At 43.3% G+C, this 22,712-nt stretch overlaps 1 protein-coding gene across 1 annotated transcript in view; it reads left to right on the top strand.

Annotated features, from left to right (window-relative positions):
• The window catches only part of TRABD2B (TraB domain containing 2B), a 283,235-nt gene that overhangs the window by 161,216 nt on the left and 99,307 nt on the right, over positions 1–22,712 (top strand). The window contains exon 4 of the mRNA XM_082765922.1: positions 8,980–9,154. Within this exon, the coding sequence (XP_082622048.1) occupies positions 8,980–9,154 (175 nt within the window). The remainder of the gene's footprint in view (positions 1–8,979; positions 9,155–22,712) is intronic.

Below are 22,712 nucleotides of genomic sequence, written 5' to 3'. Positions count from 1 at the left end.
ACCTTTGCTTGGGTGTCATGGCAATATAATAGGTGATGGTTTTAGTGTCAGAACAGAAGAAAAAAATCTTTGTCAAAGGAAACAAAGCATTTGGAAGGGAAATAGAAAAACTTGAACTTTTCCATATGTTTGCAAGCTCATGAAAGCTGGCCTCAAAAAAATCCCAATGTTAAACGGGTTTTAAGTGGGGCAGGAGTTATCAGTCGGTAGTTCAGATTTACCCTCCCCAATGAAACCCAAACCTTTATTTGCATACACTGCAGGCTTGTCATCCTTATTCAATTAATGAGCAGGTCCCTGTAATCTGGTCCTAAATATACACTGCATAGCTGGGTGAAGCTTGCAGAAAGGGGGCCGGGATCATTGTTCTGGCTGTTTTGTTAAGACTTCTTTAATCAAAACATTCGTTCAGATAGAGGGGCCGGCTGCATATTTTGGCATCGCTACCAAGGGGAGCAGGGACAGGCTTGGGGTGGGGAAAGAGGCTTTGGGGAAGGGGTTGGTGTTGCTTTTTTTTTTTCTTTTTTTCCCCAACTGCTTGGAAAGCAACTATTTAGCTGGTGTGGAAAAACAAATAGAAAACACACATGGAGGTCATGACTTTGCAGGGATTTGCTGAAAGTCCTTTTTTAGCAGGGATAAAAGTATCACCCCCCCAAGCTGTTTGTGAGGTGCACAACCCATCCCTGTGGCCTTTCTCCTTTTTTTCCCCCCTTTTTTTTCTTTTTTCCCTTTTTTATTTCTGTTTCTACAGTCAGGCCAGCAGTGGCTTATGAAGCTTTTGTTTCACCTGCAGATTATTTTTTTTTTTGAAGTATAATGTGCTATCTTTAGAAAATTCAGTAGTTCTCAGCCTACTTTTCCTCTCTTGGTCTTCTTTGATTTGTAATTTTCCTCCATTTAGAAGTTGAGATGCTCCTGTGGCTCATGGAGCTGAGCTTGCTAATTTGAAACGCAAAGATCTCCTTTTTGGACACTAAAATTGCCATGCCATGCTAAGCGGTACCCAAGCTAGCTTTTAATCGGGTAGGCCAATTACAGAAAGCTTGCTGGCGAGACCTGAAATGCATCTGCAACACACACATGAACTCTGAGCAGCGACGTGGGCGGGCGGGGGTTAGCTCACAGCCAGATGTGGCTGCCATGACCTGGTCCCAAGAAGCAGAGTTGCTCTTACACCAAATCTCTTTGTGCTCTTGGGCTTTGTCCTGCAAGTTCTTTCCTTCGCTCACTTTCCTTCCCCTCCATTTTGCTTTTTTTCCCCTCCGGCCTCATCCTGGTATTTTCGGTGGGCTTCTGGTGCTGCCCTCTGCCCTGCAGTACTGGGTTTTGGAGAGCAGGGGAGGCTCTTCTCCTCCTCTTCCTGCCATTGCTATTGCCAAGGAAAATGGTACAGCCAGGCTGCCTGCGCCGCTCGCCTTCTGCCCTTTTTCTTGGCAGCAGATGAAAGCAAGAACACATTGAAAAGAGCAGGGCTGAGCTTGCTGGCTTGCAGGTGTGAGACACCCCGACCTCAGCTGCTGCCCAGCAGCCCGAGCACCCATCTGCGGGGTGGGAACAGAGCTCCTTAGCAGTGCAGCCCAGCCCTCTGAAAGAGAGGACTGAGAGAAGAAATGCTGAGAAGTGCAGCAACGTATCCAAGTTGCAATGAGTCAGGGCCAGAAAATAATTCGGGGTTTGTGAAGCCCCCTCTCCTTCAGCTCCCAGTCTGCTAGACCACACTTTCTGCTGAGGGAGAGGTGACTGCCCCTTGGCCTCACAATTTCTCAGTGCTGTTTCCTGATGTCAGGGCTTTGGGACACTACAGGGTCTCACTAAGCCAAGGGACACAATGGAAAATCCATTCCTGTGGTGGAAAGGCTGAGCTGGTCCAAACCCCAGAGCAGATCCCGAAGGGGTCCCTGGAGCAGGGGTGGCCGCAACAGGGCAGCGTGGTGGGCGAGTGGGTGGGAAAGCGTGGGTGGGAGAAGCTCGCCTGCTTTTTGACATGCTCCCAAAACTTCCAGGCCGCTGGCTGCAGTGAGGGTTGTCTCTTGAGAACTGCTCTGCGTTCTGCAAAGGCAGTGGGAACAAAGTTGGATGAGCACGGATTGGGAATATGTTAAAGCTTTCTGTGATTTCCAGTCAGACCGTGTCTGTATCCAAGTTTGGTGTCAGGGCATACTTCTGGTAAACCAACTAGCAGCACAAAATCCACCAAACTGACACACCTATCCTGGCCCTGTCCTCCAAAATGTGCTGGAAGTGCCTCTGACCTCCCATCACGGGTAGATGTTTGCTGTGGGAAAGTAGAGAAATGGGGCTGATTTATCCTGAAAATCTAAGACTCCTTTTACAATCTACTCAGGCTTCTAATACATTACTGCAATTTGTGGTGCTTAAAAATTAGAAATTGTCACCTTAAAGCAGCAGGCATTGAAGGACGGGCTAATTGCAACATGCCTGGATCAGACACCATTTTGCAGTCCTGGTTTCCATTTTGCATAACGAACTGGAAGCTTGTCTCCTTGGCAGCTGCCAGCTTTGGGCTGAATCAGAAGAGCCAGACGTTTTTGGCCAAGGTCTCCATCAGGATGGAAACTCAGGAGTGCTGGAGGAAAACCAGCCGAGTCGGCAGCAGAGTTTGTCACTCCAGCAGCCACGTCCTCCTCATGGAGCTGCTTCCTCATGCAGCCCATTTTCTTTGCTGGATTTGAATTCTTCGTATCAGAGGCTGCAGTAAGTGGATATTGCTCTCCCAGATGCCAGAAGGGTTCATAAATCAGAGAGAAACAGGTGTCTTCCCAGTCCAGGGTAGTATATTTTGCAGCAATGCAATAAAAAACCACAATGCCCTGTCAAGGCTGGCTAACAGGAGGGTATCCTCCCTTCATAAACGAGTGATAACTGGAGCTCAGATGTCAGCCTCTGACCCAGCAAGTGCTGGTGTGAATTTAGGGCTGTTCAGTCTCCCGGAGGAGCTGGCGGGTTTCAGGATGCTGCTTTGGCTCTCCGGAAGCCCGCGTAAGCCGCGCTGTCAGCTCTTGAGATTCTTATCTCGGGTATTGCTCTAGACCATATAAAAGTTCCTGACCTGCTGGTACAGGGAAAATCTTGGGAAGCATGATCCTTTACTTGTCTCCTGGCCTCTGCCCACGTAAAGCTCATAAACCAGGCAGCTAATGATATATAATGGATATCATGTTAAATAAAGTGTTGGTGGTAGTGTAACAACTGGAGATAAGAATTACTAGCATGGAGGCTGAGCTGTCCTGTCAGGGGAAGACGGATGGGTTTTGTGTTTAGGTGCGGGACTGGAACTTGAGAAGCTGATGGCCTTGCCATGGTCTTGTCTCGTGACTTGGAGCGAGTCTCCTCCTGTTTTCTCTGTCTAGCCTGTGAACTCCCAGGGGAGAGAGGGGCCATAAGGCATTATTATTAGGAGATTCCCCTGCGAGGAGCAGTGATGGTAATATAAATGGGGTGGTCTGGAGTTCAATGATGCGCATGCCATGAGGTTGGAAAGCCATTAGTTGTCTGCTTACTGGGAGACAGGGAGCAAGGAGTTTCATCAGCTGAGAGGGCTGAGCAAGACAGAGGACGACAATGTCAGGCAAGGTTTCAGGAAAGGAAATTTTCTCAGACCATGTGCCTTGAAGCAATCAAACTTCACCTCAGCTGTGGCCTTTATTTTCTAGGGTACCAGTGGTGCCTAACCCCAAAAGAGGAAAAACACAGTGATGGGCTGTGTGGGCATACACTGATATGGAGACTGGTTGCTTCTGTATATTTGAAATCATTCTGCTCCTAAATGGGCTTTCTGAGACCACTGTATTATTTTCCATGGCAGGGATTGATTGGCTTCCCATTTCCCTACCTGAGCTTCTTCTCCATCTCTAGCTGAATTATGGATGAAGGTCATTTCTGCACACACACAGCCCTTTAACCTGATATTGGTGGTACTGATTTTCTGTTGACATAATCCTATTGTTTGAACAGACATTCCAGGAATAGGCTAGCATCACTGGAACAGAATGAGGCTAACAGGGGTTACTGAAGGAATGGGAAATGGGCAGAAATGTAACATATAGTAGTAGGAACAAAAACACTATTCCTCCACATCTGATTATGATTTGATACTGGACTGAATCTAGAGCAGTTCCACTGTAGCCAGTGGATCCAAAGCAGGGAAAAAATGTTTTACAAAGTTGAAGGTGCTTATATGTGTCCAAAAAATTATTTTCAGATCAACATTCACAGCTTTGGCATTGTGCCTCTGCCCAGAAAATTTGTCCAAATATTACAAAATAGTAAATAAGAAAATGTATTTAAATGTCATCCAATGTTTATGAAGTTTCAGCTGAACTTTGGCAGTCAGCCCTAACTGTGATAAAAGACCTTGCACCAATATATTTTTCTTTTCTCTTTTTTTTCTTTCTTTCCCTTTTTCTCTGTTTCTGTAGACAAAGCTGACAGCATAGCATAGATCTTGAGATACGGCTGATACATTTTTTCTAAGCTAAAGTATGTTGTTAGCTCTTATGCTAATGATTGCAGCAGAATCCCAGCCTCCTTCCACAAAGTATTTGTGGGAAGAGAGGTTACCGCTAAGCGTCATCTTTGATTTTGGATCTTGCTTTGGGTCCTGTCTTCTCCAAGTAGATTCAGCCAGTGCCTTGTATGTAACATCTGTTCTCAGGTCGGAAAGTCTTGCTGTCCCCATTTTACAGATGGGCTTTTGAGAGACAGGAGGAATAATGCCAAATGCTTCAAAGATACTTAGTGGAGGTTAAGTGCTGAGTTTGCTTTGAAGGTCTAAACCCAAATGACAAGTTTGTGATCATGCATGAGATTTGTATTGCCCATGGGAACAGACCCATTTTTTCAGGATAGTGTCATAACCACTCCACAACCCTTCCTCTTTCTTCTTCCTAAAGCTCCTACTGACTTCAAAGGTGAAGAATTATGGCCCGCATCCCACAGCACTGTAAGCTCGGACATGTGTGCAGACCTTTACCCACACATATATTCCATCAGGGATACTGACTCAAGTAAAATTACACAGACTTTGGGGGGGGGGGGTATTTCTGCAAGACTGGGACTTACCCTCTTTTAGTGCTCATATTTCCTCCTTTAACTTTGAAAGCTTGACTAAGAAATGCACGGTGTACCTAATGACACCAAGGGTGACACCCAATGACTAAGTCTGGAGTCCATCTATACTGCACATTGGAGAGTTATAGTCCAGGGTAAATATGAATAGAAAAAAAAAAGTTCTAGTTGCCTCAGTCAAACAAACTATTATTCCTTTTCAATAGCTGTGAGTGAAATATATTACTGAGTTTCCATGGGAAATACGTATTTTTGTGTGTGTGTGTCTGTATGAGTTGGTTGGATTCTCAGAAAACTGCATGGCTTGCAGAGGCTGACTACAGAACCTCTTTATCGCTTCTAACATGTATCAACTGCAAAGGGAGCCCAGGTGATGGGTTGCACTGTGCTTTTCTGCTGATACAACTCCTGCTTTCCTGGATGAACAGCAAAGTAAAAAGTTCAGATTTTTCAACAGTCCCATCATGCAGCCCACTATGCACTTGAGTACTGATAGCAGTAGTCAGCTATTATTGCAGAGGTGGTCAGTCCCTTGCCCATTAGCACAGTGAATGTTTCATCCATTCACGCAGCTCAAAATGACAAATACCTACCTTTAAATATTAAAAATAATTCTTACACTGATTTGAAAGAAAATTATTTGATGAAATGGACAGGGAAGGTGCATCCCTTTGGTGTGTTCATCAGCCTATTCTTTTAAAACAACAAATTTTCTTCCTCCCCTCCCCCAAAAAACATTAAATCCCGACTGCGGTTAACAGCTTCCTAATTGCATGCGACTGTTTCTTGACTTCCTGATCCCTGTCTGGTAGTTAGGAATCCAAAGGGTTTCTTAAATCAACAGGAGCAGCTGCCTCCTTGAAGCCAGGCATGGTGTATGTCACCGGCTGTGGAAAGGAGCGGCGATACAGGGAGGAGCGGAGGTGATTAATGGGGCCAGTGTCGTAGCTCAGAGTGTGGTTGCACTACTGTGTACGGCCGTACTTACTTCAATCATTTATCTTCCAGCCTCTGCCACACACACGCACAAACATACACAGGCGCGGTCAGATTTTTGCCAGTGATGGAGCAGTCATTGGAAATACAGGAACGCACAAGGTGCAGAGGGATCCCTAGCTGATGATGTGCCTGTGGGGTTGATGCCTTCTTTCCTCTTGTTCTTTGGACAAGCATGAGAAATGCTGACAAAACCCAGTCCTTTTTCTGAAATTTATCTCTCTGTCCTTAGCAAACTCTTTCCCACAGAAGTAATACAAAGGAAAGGAGGAAAAAAAGGCAAAAAACAAGGCAAGGAAGTGTCTCCATTTCATGGACTATATGTTAGGTTAGGTAAGGAAGGGAACCAAACTATGAGTTGAATGTGAATGTAGGACTGCAAGTGTATAATTTGCATGAGCTGAAGCCATTTGATCCCCAGTATTGCTGCTCCTGCCTTGTGCAGGTCATCAGGCAGTGCTGTACCTTGCTCTCCCTGAAGCACTGCAGGTGATCTGAGAGCAGGTCCCCATCGGTTCCCAGCCTTCGCTTCCTTTCACCCAAAACAAGGGAGAAGAGACTTCCCTTTCGTGGGTGTCCAGCCTTCAGATGTTCCCAGAAAATGTCACCTTCCATTTCGGTCCCCCAGAGCTCCCATGACTCCTGGCTCAGCTACATCATCCCCTGAAACACAGGGTACAGAGGAATTGCAAAGCCTTGTGATGTCTGTATGGACCAACTGATTTACAGTTGTACCTTGCAAAGGTTATAGCAAGTGTAAAATGGCTATTTATTCCTCAAACGTTATTCCTACAGTAATCTCTCACTGCTTTTCACCAGGAATCAAAGCTGCTGCATCCTTTGCTATCGTAGCCAGCGATGTTTTACCCCTCTGACGCCAGCAGGTTGCTCCTGCGTCCCTTTGAGACAAGCACGGGCTCTTGCCAGACAGCGAGGCAGCTTCCTTGTGCATTAACAGGAAACTGGTGTCTCCAGTTGGTCTGTCTTAATGGGACTGTCGTTACTGAGTGCTGGCAAAGGGCTAAAATGAGAACAAGGTGCAAAGAACTTGCTTGCTCTGAGGACTTTACAATATACATTGGAGAAGCCAAGCCACCCTGGAGAGCCGGGAGGAAGGAGTGACTCAGGCTAATACAATTGAATCCGTAAGGAAGAACGTGCTGTGGGAAGTAGGGTGATTTGGCAAAGCAGGTTGGGGAATCACAGTGTTTGAACCCCAAAGGTCCACCTGGTCCTCCTGGCTGGTGCAGGTACAGCAGCAGATTGCTATCAGCAGCAGTGGGACTCTTGGCTCCGGAGATGTGGTGCCCATTTCTGGCTCACCCAGCTGGGTACAGCCCTTGGTGCAAATCCAGGGCAAAGCCTGGACTTGTCCTGCTGAATAATGCATGGTGAGAAATCTCAGCTTCCCTGTCCCCCACACACATCAGAGGAGTTGTGGCTGCAGTGAGAAAGTTTTAAGGAGAGCCACTGGGAAGGTGAAGGTTGGTTCTTTCCCTAAGACTTGCTGAAAGCTTCTGGAGAGACAATCTGAGCAACGAATGTGGGAAGAGGCAAAAGTCGTTGTGGTAAAATCATGCAGCCACATGGGAGGGTAAGAGGTGGGCTGAAAAAAGAAGAGTAAAGGCAGGTTCTAAGAAAATGAGTGCAGGAATCTGGTATAGTAGAAAACCAGAGGAAGAATTAAAGCAAAAGAGCCCTTGCATCAAGTATTTCAGCACACTGCTTGAGGGATGTTCCCCTTATGGACTGTGCTTGCAATACCATTACCACTGACTCAGATTAACACTGGAAATCCTGGCAGCTTTACATTCACCTGGGGACTCAGAAATCCAAATTGGGGTTTTGCAGCTTAAGCTGCTTTCCAGTGATGAGGCAAAGAAAATCACTGGAAGGTGCCTGGTCCTGTAAACAGTCACCAGACACTGTCCACCTACAGCACTTCTCTCTGCACTGTAGGCTTCCACGTTCTCGTGGAAGACCTTGGGCTCATTGTGTCAAAACAAATCAACTGTCCTAAAAATCAGAGACTTCTGGCTTGTGTGTACTTTATAGCTGGGGTTTTGGCCCTTTCCTGGGTTTGCTGCCCTTGCTTGAACAACCCTAATGATGCTTTGGGTTTTCACCATGCTTCTTTGTGTGCGAACATCTCTCCTCCCAAAAGTAGGGACTAAAGGAGCACTTCTTGTGGAATTGCCTTCCTCTCCCCCAAAATATCAGGGATTTTCTAGGGACTTACATGTTGCAATTCGTGGTCTTCTCTAGTGAGATCTAATAGCATCTAAAACTGAGGGGAAGGTAAGGAGTTTTACCACATTTACATCTTTCTTTACATCAACATTTCCTACTTTTTTAAGTGTTTGGATTATTCAAAAGCAGCATATACAAGCCAAGTCTTGCAGCCCTTTCTTAAGGTCAAGGTGACTTCAGCTGAGAACAGATCAGAGGACTTGTTCTGTTATTAATTACCCAATGAACTGAGTTGAAAAAGCAGAGAAGAGATTTTGGTAAGTACCCAGGTGTAATGCCTAAAAGCTCAGTCTGCTGAAAGAATGGGGAAAAGTCAAAATGAATTTAAGTTCCATTTAGAAAACATTTGCAGCCTGCTGTTCCCTTTCGAGATGAAGAAGGGTACCAGCTACTCTGAAAAACTGCTTGTTGTTGGGGTTTTTGTTTGTTTGGTGATTTGTATATTTTTTGTACAATTCCCAGTAATCTCACATCCTCTGGTAGTTTTTTCAGCAATGTTCAGATGGCTCAAATAAGACTAGATTAAAACCTCCAGTGTTTTCGAGATTACTTAACTGTTGTCACATGTCCTTTTTGTAAGCCCATTGTCTTTAACGGAGCTTGGTGCCTCCAGCTGAGCCTGTGCCTGTCTCTCCACTGCAGGTCCCTAATTTCATCAACACGACGCTCCCACCCCACGAGCAGGTGACGGCTCAGGAGATAGACAGCTACTTCAGACAGGAGCTCATCTACAAGAGGAATGAGAGGATGGGGAAGAGAGTGATGGCACTTCTGAGGGAGAATGCAGACAAGAGCTTCTTCTTTGCCTTTGGAGCAGGTACAGCAGTGCTTGGTTTTATTTGGGTATTGTGATTAGAAATAAAGTGGTTTGAATGCTTTGGGGTTCTTCCTCTGATCATGCAGGAAGCTTTCTCAGGGGATTTGCAGAAAGGCTTTTGTCTGTATAAACCTGGTTCTAAAAAATGAAGTGATCTGCTGCAGGAGGTGGGCCTGGGTCTATCTGAGTTGTGATAAGGCTGTGCTTTCTGTCAGTGTGTTTTGGTAGAGCAGTGAAGCTGTTAATACTTCTCACAGCATTGTGTTTGTTCCCTTCCTCACTCAAACCTCTTGGCTTCTTAGGTTGTGTTTGCATCATGGTTGTGTTGGTGGCAGTGGGTGTGGGGTGCTTGAAGAGCCTTTGAATTTGCAAGGTCAGGTACTGATGGCAGGGAGTCTGGGGGAACACAAACCTTGCAGTGGCAAGGCACCAGCATGTGGCTCTGGGTCCTGGGCTGGTGTTTCAAACCTTCTGGGGTTTCTGTTCCATGTGTTTCTTGATGTGACTTAGATGCTTTGGTGTGCCCGAAAAGATTGGATGCTTCTGAGCTTTGTACAAGTCTATGATTTACATGTATAGCTAAACAGCAGCATTTTAAGTCTCTAAGTAACACTCCACTGCATCCCTCTGCCTGTTTTAATTTTCTCCATGGAGAGCACAGAAAGAAAATGTCTCTAGAACTTCTGTACATCTGCAACAACACACACAACTGTCCCGTCTCTCTTTTTAATTATTTACCCTTTCAAATGGAATTCACATTTCTGTGTGATAAGAGCATAAATAATAACTGCTCAGGCCCCTGCTCGGCAGAATCCTGAGTGCCGGCTTCAGTGGTTCTTTAAACTGTCCTGACTTCAAGGCAGTTTGAGATTTCCATGCTGAGAACTGATCTGCTCCTCCTGCTCCATCTCGCTAACAATTTCTCATTTTTGACAGAACTTTGCTTCTCATCCCATGGCTCTCACTGTGAACTCTGGCAACGATTTGCCTCTTGCTACTCACTTTGGTGGGAATTCTGATTAAAGACTGCAGGCTTTAGTACAGATAGATGCATTTTGATGTATTTATTTTTTGAGTGGATTCAGACTGAATTTTCCCAAGCCTATTTAATCTCAAGCTTGCCTGATATTTCTGTATGAGGAGTCTTGCTCATCTGTTTTTACAGTAGGAAAATATGTCATTATGGTTTATAATTAGAAAGGGACTAAATCTGAGAAGAAAAAAAAAAGCTTGTCTAATCTGTGGAGCTAGGTTTATTGGAGGTTATAGTATGTGATGGGTCTGATGGAGTCTCCAGTTCAGGAAGTCCCTAAGCAGGTAACTCCTGGAGCCAGGAGAACAAACTGGGCACCGCTGTGTGTGGGGTTTGGGCTTTCAACTCCTATCGACATCTGAGAGCAGCTACCCGAAACAGCCAGGCAGCTCCGCTTCCGAAAGCTGCTTGTAAAGAGCAAGTCCCATTCTATCTTGTAGTGTCCTTTTTGGCTATGCTGGAAAAAGCTTTGTCACTGGATTGTCTCATTTTTCCAGCACAGACTGTAACAAGACAGAGCAGATGCATGTGGCAGAATTTATTGGAAACCAGGGTGGGGGAGAGGCTGAGGAAAGCTTTTTGTTTTGGGTGCTTTGTTCCACCATCCCTTTGGCCTTTCTCACTAAAGCAGTCCCTCCCTGCAGGCCATCCGTACTTTAAGTACAATTAATGCCTCCTCTCTTCTCCAGAGTTTTTTCTTCATGCCGTAAGTACTGAGAAAATTATTAATTCTTCAATGCCAAAACTTTTATGTGGCCTAAGTGCAAGCAAGTTCATTTTCCATTATGATTCAAAAGCCGTCTTTGTCCTTAAGGTATAATTGTAAGAGTGACTTTAAAAAAAAAAAAAAAAAAAAAAATCAAGAGGTAGATATAAGAATACAAAATGCCTTTTAAGTGTTTTTTTACGTGCTTTGGACACAAATTCAAGCTGTTTTCCAGGTCCTTGAGGGTTTGTTTTTGTTTTTTGTTTTTGTTTTTTTTTTTATGTATAAAAAATGGTGTTCTTGATGAAAGTTCAGGCTTTCACATATTCCCATGAACTCTTAAGTGCAAAATTTTAGAAATACACCTTTGATTAGGACAGGCATGAGAGAGCCCTGCTGGAATGTGCTTACTCTTGGAATAGTGCAAGAATTTATTTCACTTTGTTTGAAAACTGGTGTATTTAAGGCTGATGGGATAGAAGAACGCTAATTAGGGAAACAGTATTCTGGATGAAGTACCCCCAAAGGGTTTTCTTCTTATGTTAAACATGATCTTTTTATTAAAACATATATTTTAAGGATATTGGAGTTTATATAATTCAATTCTCATTTGTTTCGAGGTATACTGGTATCCAAATTTCATAATTTCAGTCGTGGTTTCTGGGAAGGGAAAAATTGGATAAAACTGTGCTGACAAATAAAATTAGAAAAACAAAATGTTTCCCTAAACATGAAACTTTCTCCTGCTACGTGAAAATAACTCTGGAAAAGCTTCAGCAAATGCAGTGTTGTGGTCTTGGGCTGCTGTAAGGTGACTTGCTTGGCCTTGGTGTCATCCTGTGTACACCTGGGGACAGGGTCCCACTCTGAAAATCACCCTCCAGAGGCAGGGTGCTGCACAGTTCATCCGATGGCGTCACAAGATGAGTGATTCCTTGTAGAAAGACTATGCTGGAGCAAGAATGTGGTGTCCCTGTTAAACTCTTGCTGTGTGCCACACAGAGCTGAGCTGCAGAGACATCAGAGTGCGCCGCAGGGGATGTGCTTTAGGGTGTCTGGTTTGTGAGTGAGCACAAGGCCAGGAAACATCAAGCACACAAGTACTGGGGATGAAGGAGTTGTAAGGGGAGAGGTAGCTGAATATCCAAACAAGATGAGATTAAAACAGGTTTTAGATCCATGAGATGAAGTCAAACCTTTTTACTCTGCTGAAAGGTTTTTGCTCTATTCAGAAATATTAAAACAACAACTAAAATGCTCAATTTTAGCTTGAGCTTTTCAGTTTTCTGACTTTATTTTAAATAGAAGGAACACTTTTCAATAGACTCCCACTTCTACCCTTCCATACCATTACTCATACTCTAAATAAATTGGAACAGGTCAAACTTTCAATTTATTCCTTTATAAAACACAAGTGAAAATGTCCATTTACTCTTTCCATTTTTTACTTCTTTCTCCTCTCCAAGAAAAATACAGGATTTGGATAAAATGGGACACAATTCTATACCCAGTTCTGTACACCTCATTCTTCTCCTTCCAGGGTTTACCATGGTCTGGCTTAATGTGAAAATCTCACCATGCCTATATGCACACTAACTGTACTCTAGTAAAGAAATGGCATTTATTGTTTGTGCAGTTAAATGATATTTTTCAGGTAACAGGCATGTTAATTTTTCTCTCTGAATGAGCTGAAGTGGTTAAATAGGGTACTTCTAAACAGAAAAAAAAAAAAAAATGATTTTTCTGCTTGCTGTTTTGTTTTGAAAATCCATCATGGACTGTTAGGAATTATTGATCAGTGAAGCCCCTCAGCCCTGATATATACATGCGATTAATAAAGGTCCATTTACAGTCAAGAAACAGAGACACTGCCAAGAGCACATGGGCTGTTAAAAAGAGTTAATATTTTGGCAACTAAGACTATACACATGAAGTCAATGTTTAAGAAAAAATCACTCTGGTTTATTTCATTTTTATGGGCAAATAATTTTCAAGTAACACTTATGATAACAGATGGATAAATTTATGTCTGCAGTTAATTTGAACGATAATTTCCTTAGGATGTTTTACTTAGTTGCATTTCTCTTTCTTTTATGAGAGCTGTCAGTTTTGTAACTGAGAGCTGGATTTATTGCTTCAGAAATTCGGATGCTGCTCCAGTTCATGATGTTTATTAGCAGCCAAGTCAGTAGGCTTTAAGATGTTTTTTTTTTTTGGTTGGTTGTTTTGTTTGTTTGTCTGGAAAAAAGCTGTTTTCCTGTGCTGAACTGTAAGCACCATAGTGGCTCCCATGGCAAGAGGGGAATCAAGCTGTATCTGGGGCTCAGTCCTGTGGCAGAGGACAGTTTTTGTGTTCCCAATCTGCCAGGTCTGTGCAGCCCCCTCCATCCCTGGTGTGTCAGAAGAGCACGCCTGGGATTTCCACAGCTCCTGGTAAAATCTGTGTACTGCCAGAACTCTCCACTTGACAAAACCAGGCCTCTTTCGTTCAGATGTCAACAGAGGTGGCTGAGATTAGGCTTAGATTTCTGAGATGTTCTGTAAGAGAAAAGATTGGGGCTCTGCTGATGTCTACATGCTCCCATAAAAGCAGAGGAATAACTCTTCTGGTGTTCCTACTTCAGTGGTTTTGATTGTTTCTATTCAGGAAAGGTGAATTCCTTCCCCATTCTGCTGAGGTTTTTCTCCACCAGTGTTAGGCTGGCAGCATCATCAGTAATGAGTCTGTTGTAAACTAGATGGTTAAAAATAATGTAATGCATGGTCTCCAAAGCCTTTTGCAATGCTATCTGGTCAGAATGTTAAATGCTATCTGGGACACAGAAGTGTGTTACAAGTCTTGTGGCTGTGTTTTCACTTGCTGGAGAAAGCAATTGCTGAGCTTCTCTAAAGGATGGAAGTGGTGTGAGAGCACAGGAGAATGCAAAACCTCCTGTCCCTAATCCTCAGCTCCAGCTTTCTCACTGCTCTCTACAGAGGGTTCCCAAGAGGAATTTCATCACACCTCATCATAGATACAGAAGATACCAAAGGCAGGGACAGATCCACCTCTCACCTTCTAAAGCAGAGTGAGAAGGTGGCTCAGGTCATGCGTGGTCTGGATCACTACAGTGATGTGCTTATTGTTCTCTGTAAGCTAAAGAGAACCTGGGGAGACAGCTACAGGTGATGTAGCTGTTCTGAACATTAAAATAAATAAAATAACGATAGCCATCACTGAGATGGAAGGTGGTGGATGTTAAATTTGTGTGAGAGGAAAGATGGGGGGAGGTGGGAATCTTTGTTATGGGAAACTACAATTCTGTTCAGTAGTTTAGGAAAAGGAATGAAGTGATGGATACTATAGACAGCTTAAACACAAAAAATTAAAATCCAGAGGGCCTTTCTGAAAGCTGTTAGCACCTGCCACAAGATCTGGCACTCAGGTTCACATATGTTACTTGAAAGTGATTTTTCAAAGGAGAAATGCCTTGAGGCTGCCGTGCAACTGCACACTGAAGACTGGGGATTTACAGACTTTGAATATGCAAATAGGTGTCTTGCACTCCGCACTGCTGAAATATTGCATGCAAATCAGACACAAAGCTGCACCCACTTTTGTGCCATTGGGAGCTAACTCGGCCTCACATCAGAGGCCCAGTCCTCCTTTCTCCAGAAATTGTGTAGCTCTTTTCATTGCTGTTCTTCGTCTTGGATCCTCTATAGGACAAGGGAGGGAGAAATTAAAAATAATAATAATAAAAAAAAAATAACACCATACACTTGCAGGCTGGAATATAAAGGGACTTTATCCCCAGGGTCAGACGTCCTGGTCCAGCACTGATTAGTGGTGCTACTGACATCACTAGTGCAGTTCAGCAGCGGGCTGTCTCGGTGGAACAAGAAGTTGGCGACCAGGAGATTGAACTTGGCGAGCCTACAAAAGAGGAAAAAAAGGGTGAATTAACAGTCTGCAGATGCTAGAACTCCCTTTGCTCGTGTTTATTTGGGCATCCAGATGCTTGTAGTGAGGTCGGCCTGTTTTTGTGTAAGGACGTTTTAACGTTAATTTTTAAGGTAAAGTATCGCTGCTTTTAAAAATATGCTTTAATGCTAATTTTGACCAAAAACATGTAATTGATTTGTTTAAAAGTCTGTATTAAATAGGCAGGGTCTGATTCCCTTTTCAGACACTGTTGTAAATCAGGAGTTACTCCACTGGGGAACTGCTTGTTCCAAGTGCAAATCCAGCCTGTAGCCTTTTTAAAATAAAATAAAAAATAAAAAAAAAAAAATAATAAAAAAAAAACAAAGCCACACAACTTCAGCAGAACTTTATGCACATTGATCTGGTATCATATGGAAGTTTGGAAATCTCTGAATATTTTCTTTTCACCTGAAGCTTAAATTGGCACAGAGAGAGAACCTGAGCTAGGGAAGCCAAAATAAACCTGCCTCCACTACCTTATTGTGAAAAGGGAAGTGCCATTGTGAAGGCTGATGCCTGTAATCCTGATCTGAGGAAAAACTCCTGCTGTGCAACAAGATATTAATCATAGAAATGCTATACAGTATACGTGATGTTTAGCTATCTTGAGGCTGCTGTCGCATGTACCAACAAAGGAAGGTAGGATACCTAGCAAGTGAAAGAACAGATCTATGTCACCGGGCATGTACTTTGCTTGGGTGTCACCACCAAAGCTGCTGAGGGAAGCTCGGCCAGCCCTGGACTCCCTCTGGTCTGCTGGAGAATTCCTCATGCCTGGCTGCTTCTCTTCATTGCTCCCAATGAAGTAGATTGCAGCCCAAAATCCAGGCCTTCGTGTTTGCTAGTTGCAGGTATTTAAGTAAATGGTAAATGCAAATAAAATAGGCCTTGAAAAGTGCAGTGTATGCATTTACCATCTCTGGCGTAATTGTTCCCAGGATGAATGGGAAAACTTGCCTGTGCACAGTAGGATTTTGCTTTAAAGAAATGTGTATGTTAATGTCAGGTCCTCTGGGTCCCTGACATTTTCATATCGTATTTATTATTACATCTGTGCCAAGTTCTACTGTATAAGTCTAATTCTGCCTGTCTGTTGTCAAAGAAAAGAAAGCTATATTGGCCCCTTCTGTCCTATAATATAGAGATTTTGGCTATGCCCTAGCTGTATTTCTCCTCAAAATTTGAGATGTAAAAATGTAGACATAATTCAGGAAAATCTCTTATTGGAACTGCAAATAATCATGGGAGATTTACACCCAGGCTTAAGCGCTCTGCCGAACAGGAATGGGCTTAAACATGGGATGAAATGTTCTCCCCCCCAACCCTTAGCCATATGCAAGAACTTTCTGTGGATCTATAGGCCACCCTGTAAGCTCTCAGGAGACCAGCAGAGGTCCCATATAATTCTAGATTTCATAGCAGGGGTGTTGAAATCAATATATGGATGCCAGACCGTTCATCACTTTCCATCCCAAAACAGTCTCATCAGAAAGTTCCCAACCAGATCCAACAGCACTGTTAGCGAGATCTGTAAAAGGCTATGTGGAGAACCCCAAGGCTGGCAGTGTTCCTCCTACCACTGAGATTTCTGTGGGATGCTAGTGTGAAAAGGAAAATAGGATACAGATGGCAAAAGATCCAAGGATCTCGCCTCTGCAGTGATTATCCCAGCTGGTAGCACAGATTTAAGATGTTGCTCCACCCAAATGCACTTCCAGTCACCCAGCTGTGCGGTGGTGTCCCAGAGCAGAAGGAAATCTGGCAACTCAGCTGCTGAAGTTCAGAACCTTGTGTGTTAGCATAAATCCTTCATTAGTGTCTCATATTAACGCAGACTGACAGGGTTGATGTGGGTTCATGTTCCCTCCTGCCTGGAGGAGCAGCACTGCCCAAAGGCAACCTAGACCACCATAGTTATGTCCCCTAATGCTCCTCGGTCAGGAGGAGCTTTGTACTTCTGAATACTTTGTACTTCTGTATTTTGTACTGCTGAGCTTCTACAGCTTCAAGGCATTTCTGATCAGTGTTAGGGGCAAGTTGTAGGAGAACTGTGCGTGGAGGAAGTACCGGCGATCATCTTGATGGATTGCAAAGACAGGGCACGAATGCTGCTAGAGTTAGTTGTTCTGCAAAAGATACAGAACTGAAAGCCTTAAAAAGCCTGGCTGTAAATTATGTGGATTTTTTTGAGAATTTTTACTGGTATGGAAACTGGGACTGGAAATCTCATTAAAGTGGGCGTTCTTGAGAGAGTTCCAGGATTTCTTGGTCATGGTTATGCCAGGAATACCATCAGAGTGAACTTGCTGAGAAAGGATTTATGGATTTGGGATCAGATCCTATTCTCGCTGAATTAATGGGACTTCTGCAGCTGACATCAAGGTGACTGGCATATGCACCTGGATGAGACAATATTTATTTGTCATTCCAGTGCTTTAATCTAGGCTGTTACTTTCACATTACTGGAAGACATCCATACCCTCTCTCTCTTTTTAAGCCTATTAAATTCCTGTTCCATTGTTGTTTTCTCTGGTAGATCACAAGAGACGTGTCAAGGAAAAGAAAACGTGTGCACTATACATCTGCCCAAAAAAAATATTTAAATATCAGAAACGTAAAGTGAAGATAGAGTTACTTAGAGAGGCAGAGGGGAAATAATTAGAGCGCCAGCCAGCCAGAAGAGATGTCGTAAACTTCAGTTATTCACCTCTCATAGATGTTGAAAACAAACTCTGCCACTGTTCACCCATTTTATAGTGGTGTGTAGAAAGCAGCAGAGATCTGTGGACAAAATTGGTCTAGTGGCAACTACAACTGGGCTCAAGCCCAAGTCCAATAGCTGAGCTGCCATCTAAAACTGGAAGAAGATCGGATTCATTCTTGAATCTCGGATCCCTTTCTGGTCTGTGTAATAGACCTAATGAAATGTGAGTCAGGTCTAGACTGGTAGGGAGAGAGAAGCAACTCCAATCCATGGAAAATGTTCATGTTTCAGATTTGTAATTAACCTTTTTAAAAAACAAACTTAAGAATATAAAAGGTCTTAACACGAGTAGAGAATACTGGAGTGAGTGCTGGTTTTGGTAGAAGCTTCAGAGCTGTGGCCACTGCAAATCTGCAGGTGACTGGCTAGGAGGTAGTGCTGGATTTCTTGCAGTTGGTAGACCAATTATCTAGAGCTGTGAACTAACTTTTTTTAAATAAAAAAGATGTCTTCAGAACTACCAGCCTTTACTCCTATTGACTTCCAGACAGGCAATAAGAAAGGGGAGGCAGGTGAATAAGCAAAACATCAGATGAATGTGTTCTGTAACTTTTTCTGTCTCTAGAGGTATTCACTGAGACTTGCAGAGTACTTTGATTTTGATAAACTGTTTTTCACCAGCCAGTGACCTTTCTGCCAGAGAACCTCCAAACAGCTTTTTCATTTAAGTACTAACACTGTTGGAGTTTAGCTTTGGATCTGTCCCTGGCAGAAATGAAATCTCTGTCACTGTCCAGGAAAAATGTTGCAGGACTGAAACTTAGGTGACTTATATCTAAAATAAATAACATGGGTATTTTTAGTAATTTTCTGTAGTTTGTTATGGGAAATACCTTAAATTCTGAGGTTTGCAGACTTTTTTTAAATTGTATTTATATGCTGAAGGTAATTCGAGAGAAAAATCAAATGCCACCACTGGGTTAACTCGGTATGAAATTCAGCACCAGTTTTCAGTATTTACACAGAATTCATATTCACTTTGTGTTTTTCCTTAAGGTGTTTGAGGTATAGTGAAACTGCTGTGAGGTTCTTATCACTTAGTGATCTGGTCTGGTTCCAGTTGAAAATTTTGCAGTACCTCTCACTGAGAGGATTGGTTTAAAAGTAACAGGAGTCTGCCAAAGAAATAAAGACTTCATTATTGACATCAATGCTATTTTTAATCTGGTTTCCTAAGGAAATGAGGCTTAAGCAATCGTGGTGTTTGTGAGTGTCTGCATATAGGTGTGTGTGAATGTCTTTTCCCCCTTGTAAATTTTTAGTCTGTTGGCTGATTATAACCCAAGCTGACAGATGGCTAGAGACTCCAAGAAAAGTTCTTCCATGCTTCATGAAAATAAGTGATTGGAAGAGAAATTGGTGGTGCTCATCCACTGGAAGAGCACAGCATGAGCTGAACTTTTATTAGATCTCAGAAAATCTCTAAGGGAGGAGGAGGTGAAACCTCTCCATAGTCTATGGCACTTTATTGGTTCCTCTGCATGCAGGAGGTTGTAGTATGTAGTACATGTATCAGTCATGGCATGGTATGAACAGAATAATGCTGTTTAGAGTAAATAATTATCTTGAGCATCTCAGGATCCACGTATCTCTGGACTGCACTCTGAGCAGTTCATTCTCAAGGCCAGAGCAGTATTAGGTAGCAGCTTTGTAAATGTGACCTAGGCATGCCTCCAGGACTCTCTATAAACCTAATGAGTCGTAGGCACTCAAACCATGCAGCCTCGTTACTGCTAATTGGCCAAGTGTGCCATCAACCATGCCTGAAAATGTTCTTAAGTAGCAAAGGGGTGCAAAGAGCATCAGAAACTCTTACCAGCCCAAGAGGCAGCCTGGGGCAACATTCCTGTGTGCAGAGTTCAGGAACACTTGAAAGTTGTTCTCTCGAGACCTGAAAGGGCTTACTGGCAATCAGAAACAAATTCGAGAAACACAGTGAAGAGTAAACCATGAGCTGTGGGGGGAAGCAGCTTTGCAACCTTAGGTAATCAGAACAGGGGATAGTTTTTAGCAGTTGGAGAAGATGTGCTGAAAACGTGGTGATGAGGACGGTGTTTGGAACCTTTCCAGAGCAAAAAACAGATGGGAGTTGGAGAAGTCAAGCCGGAGTTGGTTCTTAATTATTTTTTTCTTTAGATTTCTGAACATTGTCTGGTATCTTGGTAACAGTGGTAATTGTTAGGGTGGGATGCTCCTTCTTGATCTGTATCTGAAAGTTCAACACATCTTCTGTGTAAGATCATCAGGTTCCTTTCACCCGTGAATCCCCACGGGACAAATCCTCCCACTTAGCTCAGATACATGCTTTAAGATGGAAGGAATTGCCCTCTGGAGACATCTTTCCACTGGCTACAGAGGAAATGTAGAAAATGGACCTCCAACAAATGCCTGCCTTTCTGGTGGGAGGGATTAACTGAACCCTGAGAGCAGGAGTCAAGAATTCAGGGCTCTGTCCTTACCTCTACCTGACCCTGAGCAAGCTGCTCAGCAAATTAAGACCTCCCTGAGCAACGTTTTGTGTTGCTGCTCATGGAAGAGCCATGTTATTCCTGAGGAGAGTCAGCAAGCAGCTGGCTGGCCCAGGAGTGCTGTCTGCCACTTCTCGGAGAGCGCCTTGGTGTGTGCTGTAGGGGTGAAGGAAGTCCTCTGCCAGTAGCTCTGGAAAACTCACACGGGGCTGGATTTCCTCCCCATGGGAGAGGGAGAGCTGTAATCCCCCACAGCACCTAGCAGAACAAAGCTTCCAAGTCTCACCATGTGATACAGTTGAAGCCCAATGTTGGCCAAACCTCTTGCTCACTGTTCAGATCCTTTGTTAGCACTAGCACTCAGCAAACTTTCCATCTCTGAGTGCGCAGAAGAGAGATTCAGACATGCAGAGGGGTGAAGCCTTTCCTTCTTTTTCAACTGTCATATCTAGGGAGGGAAAGACATTTCTAGTAGAAGTGCAATCATTCATAAGCTTGATATCTGCCTGAAACTGGGGAAAAAAAAAAGAAACAGAACCACTTTCTATTCATCAAGGGTGGTTATCCTTGTGAGGGACAAAGCCAGCAGCCAAAACCAATTAATGTTTTGACATACCATGTGTTTGTTAGATCTTTGCTGTTTGCTTAAAGCAGCAACCAGGCCAAATAAGCAAGCGCTGTCAATGAGAAGCGATTCAGACCTTGAGACCCTCTGCAGCCTTCTGATATGACTTGTCTTATTGCATGCAAGGCTCAGGAGGGGTGGAAATTGGAGGGTGTGTGGGAGGGTTGTTTTTGTTTTTTCTAGTATTATGAAGAGACGTACCAGACAGTGTCCCCTGTGGAGCCTCTCACCAAGTCTGTAGCATTTATCCAGCATCTCCTTGAAACACAAAAAGCTCAGAAGTTGTCTGTCTGAATTTATGCTCACAGTTCAATCATCTCCCACACAATAAAAGCTCCAGTGTTGGCCTGCCTGTAACTCTTGCGCTGTGCGGTGCTCCTGTCAGAAGGGAGCCCGTCCTTCTAGCATTTTTGTTTTTCTTAATACCTGCCAATCACACGGCTTGCCTTTGCCTAAAGTTTGTTGTCTTTGCAGTTGGTCACAGCGTGAGCTACCAAAAACCTTGCTGAGCTTGACGGGGTATTCTGTTAGCCTAACCCTAACACATGATCTTGCACCTCCCTGGCACACAAAGGGCCTTTTCACTGGCCTACCACAGCTCGAAGATTTCATTTCATGTGTTACAATTAATCTGTATTTATTGCCACTTATCTTAAATGGCCAACAATATCAAGAGTTTAAAAAGTGCTTTTAATGTCAAACTGGGTCAATTAAAACTGTACTTAAAATATTTGCAAAACTTCTACCCTGAAAATTGCCCCCTCGATCTGCTGTTAAGCAAAATGTTTTAAACAAATATACGCAGTTTGAGGAGACTGACATTTGGTAAAATTCCCGTTGATATTTTAGCAGAATCAAAGATCAATTTCCTTCTGTGCTCTTGCTTTTTGGAGTAACAAGGGAAAAATGAATACTATTTCAGATAGTTATAAATATTTGGAAGACTTTAAAGCCCTGCTTTTGAGTCGACACCTATCAAAGATTGTTGTTTAAACTGCTTTAGTATTGTGTTCAGGCACAGGACTGAAAGTAGTAAATAACAAAAAGGAATTAAGGATTAAGGTGTTAAAGTTTTTTTTGTTTGTTTGTTTTTTGTTTTTTTTTTTTTGTTTTTTTTTTTTACTAGTCTACATTGAGGTTTGTTGCAAGCTGATGATGCCTAGAAGTTACCTTTTTTCCATCCCAGAAAAGCACCTAGTTCTGCCTTGAGCTTTTAAAAAGCTCAGTTTGCAGGATGTCCTCTTTAAATCCTGCGAAGTAAGTGCTGGTATGGTGCCCATGAGAATTCTGGCCTCGGGCAGTGCGGCCAAGGTTGTGCTGTGTTAGGAGGCTGACATCTGTCACATGGAGAAGTCCTAGGAGAGCCCCCTGGTCAGAGCTGGGTTCTGCTGGATGCAGTAGATGCACAGATTGAGATCCCAGGCCAGGGGAGTGAAATATCGAAGCGGAAGGTCTGTCCACGTGGAGCCATTTGGATGTTAAGCTCTGATCCTCAAACACTTACGCTTTTCCATGAGCAGTGACATTAATGAAGCCTGGTTTCCTATGTTTTTAGGTCATTTGCTTGGATTCCCAGTGGTCTAATACAGTTTGAACTGTAACTGAGGCGTTTCTGTTAATTAGGGCATTCGTATTATCTTTATGGGTCTCTGATGTCCCTAATAAGGCTCACCCTGCAACTTTTTTCTTCCACAGGAGAGTTCAGTGAGTCTCTGTCCAGTCATCTATTTTCATAAAACATGTAGGAAAGGACTGTCTTGGAGACAGCTTCTTCTCTGTCTAATAGATTTGAAACTTGCCTGTGGGTTCAGAAATATTTCAGGGGAGATCATAAAGACAAAAGCATCTACACAGAGGGACAGCAGGATCCTATAAGCCTCATTTATTTTTTTTTTTTTGGAAACAAGGTTAAAATGAAATTGCCATATTTATCTAGTGTAAATATTGCACAACTTGAAGTCACCAAATGTTTCTGATAATTTCCTTAGTCATTTT

The sequence above is a fragment of the Aythya marila genome (assembly GCF_965140915.1).
Source record: "Aythya marila genome assembly, chromosome: 8".
NCBI lineage: Eukaryota > Metazoa > Chordata > Aves > Anseriformes > Anatidae > Aythya > Aythya marila.
The sequence above is the reverse complement of the archived record's forward strand: the minus strand, read 5'-3'. Positions and strand labels throughout refer to the sequence as shown.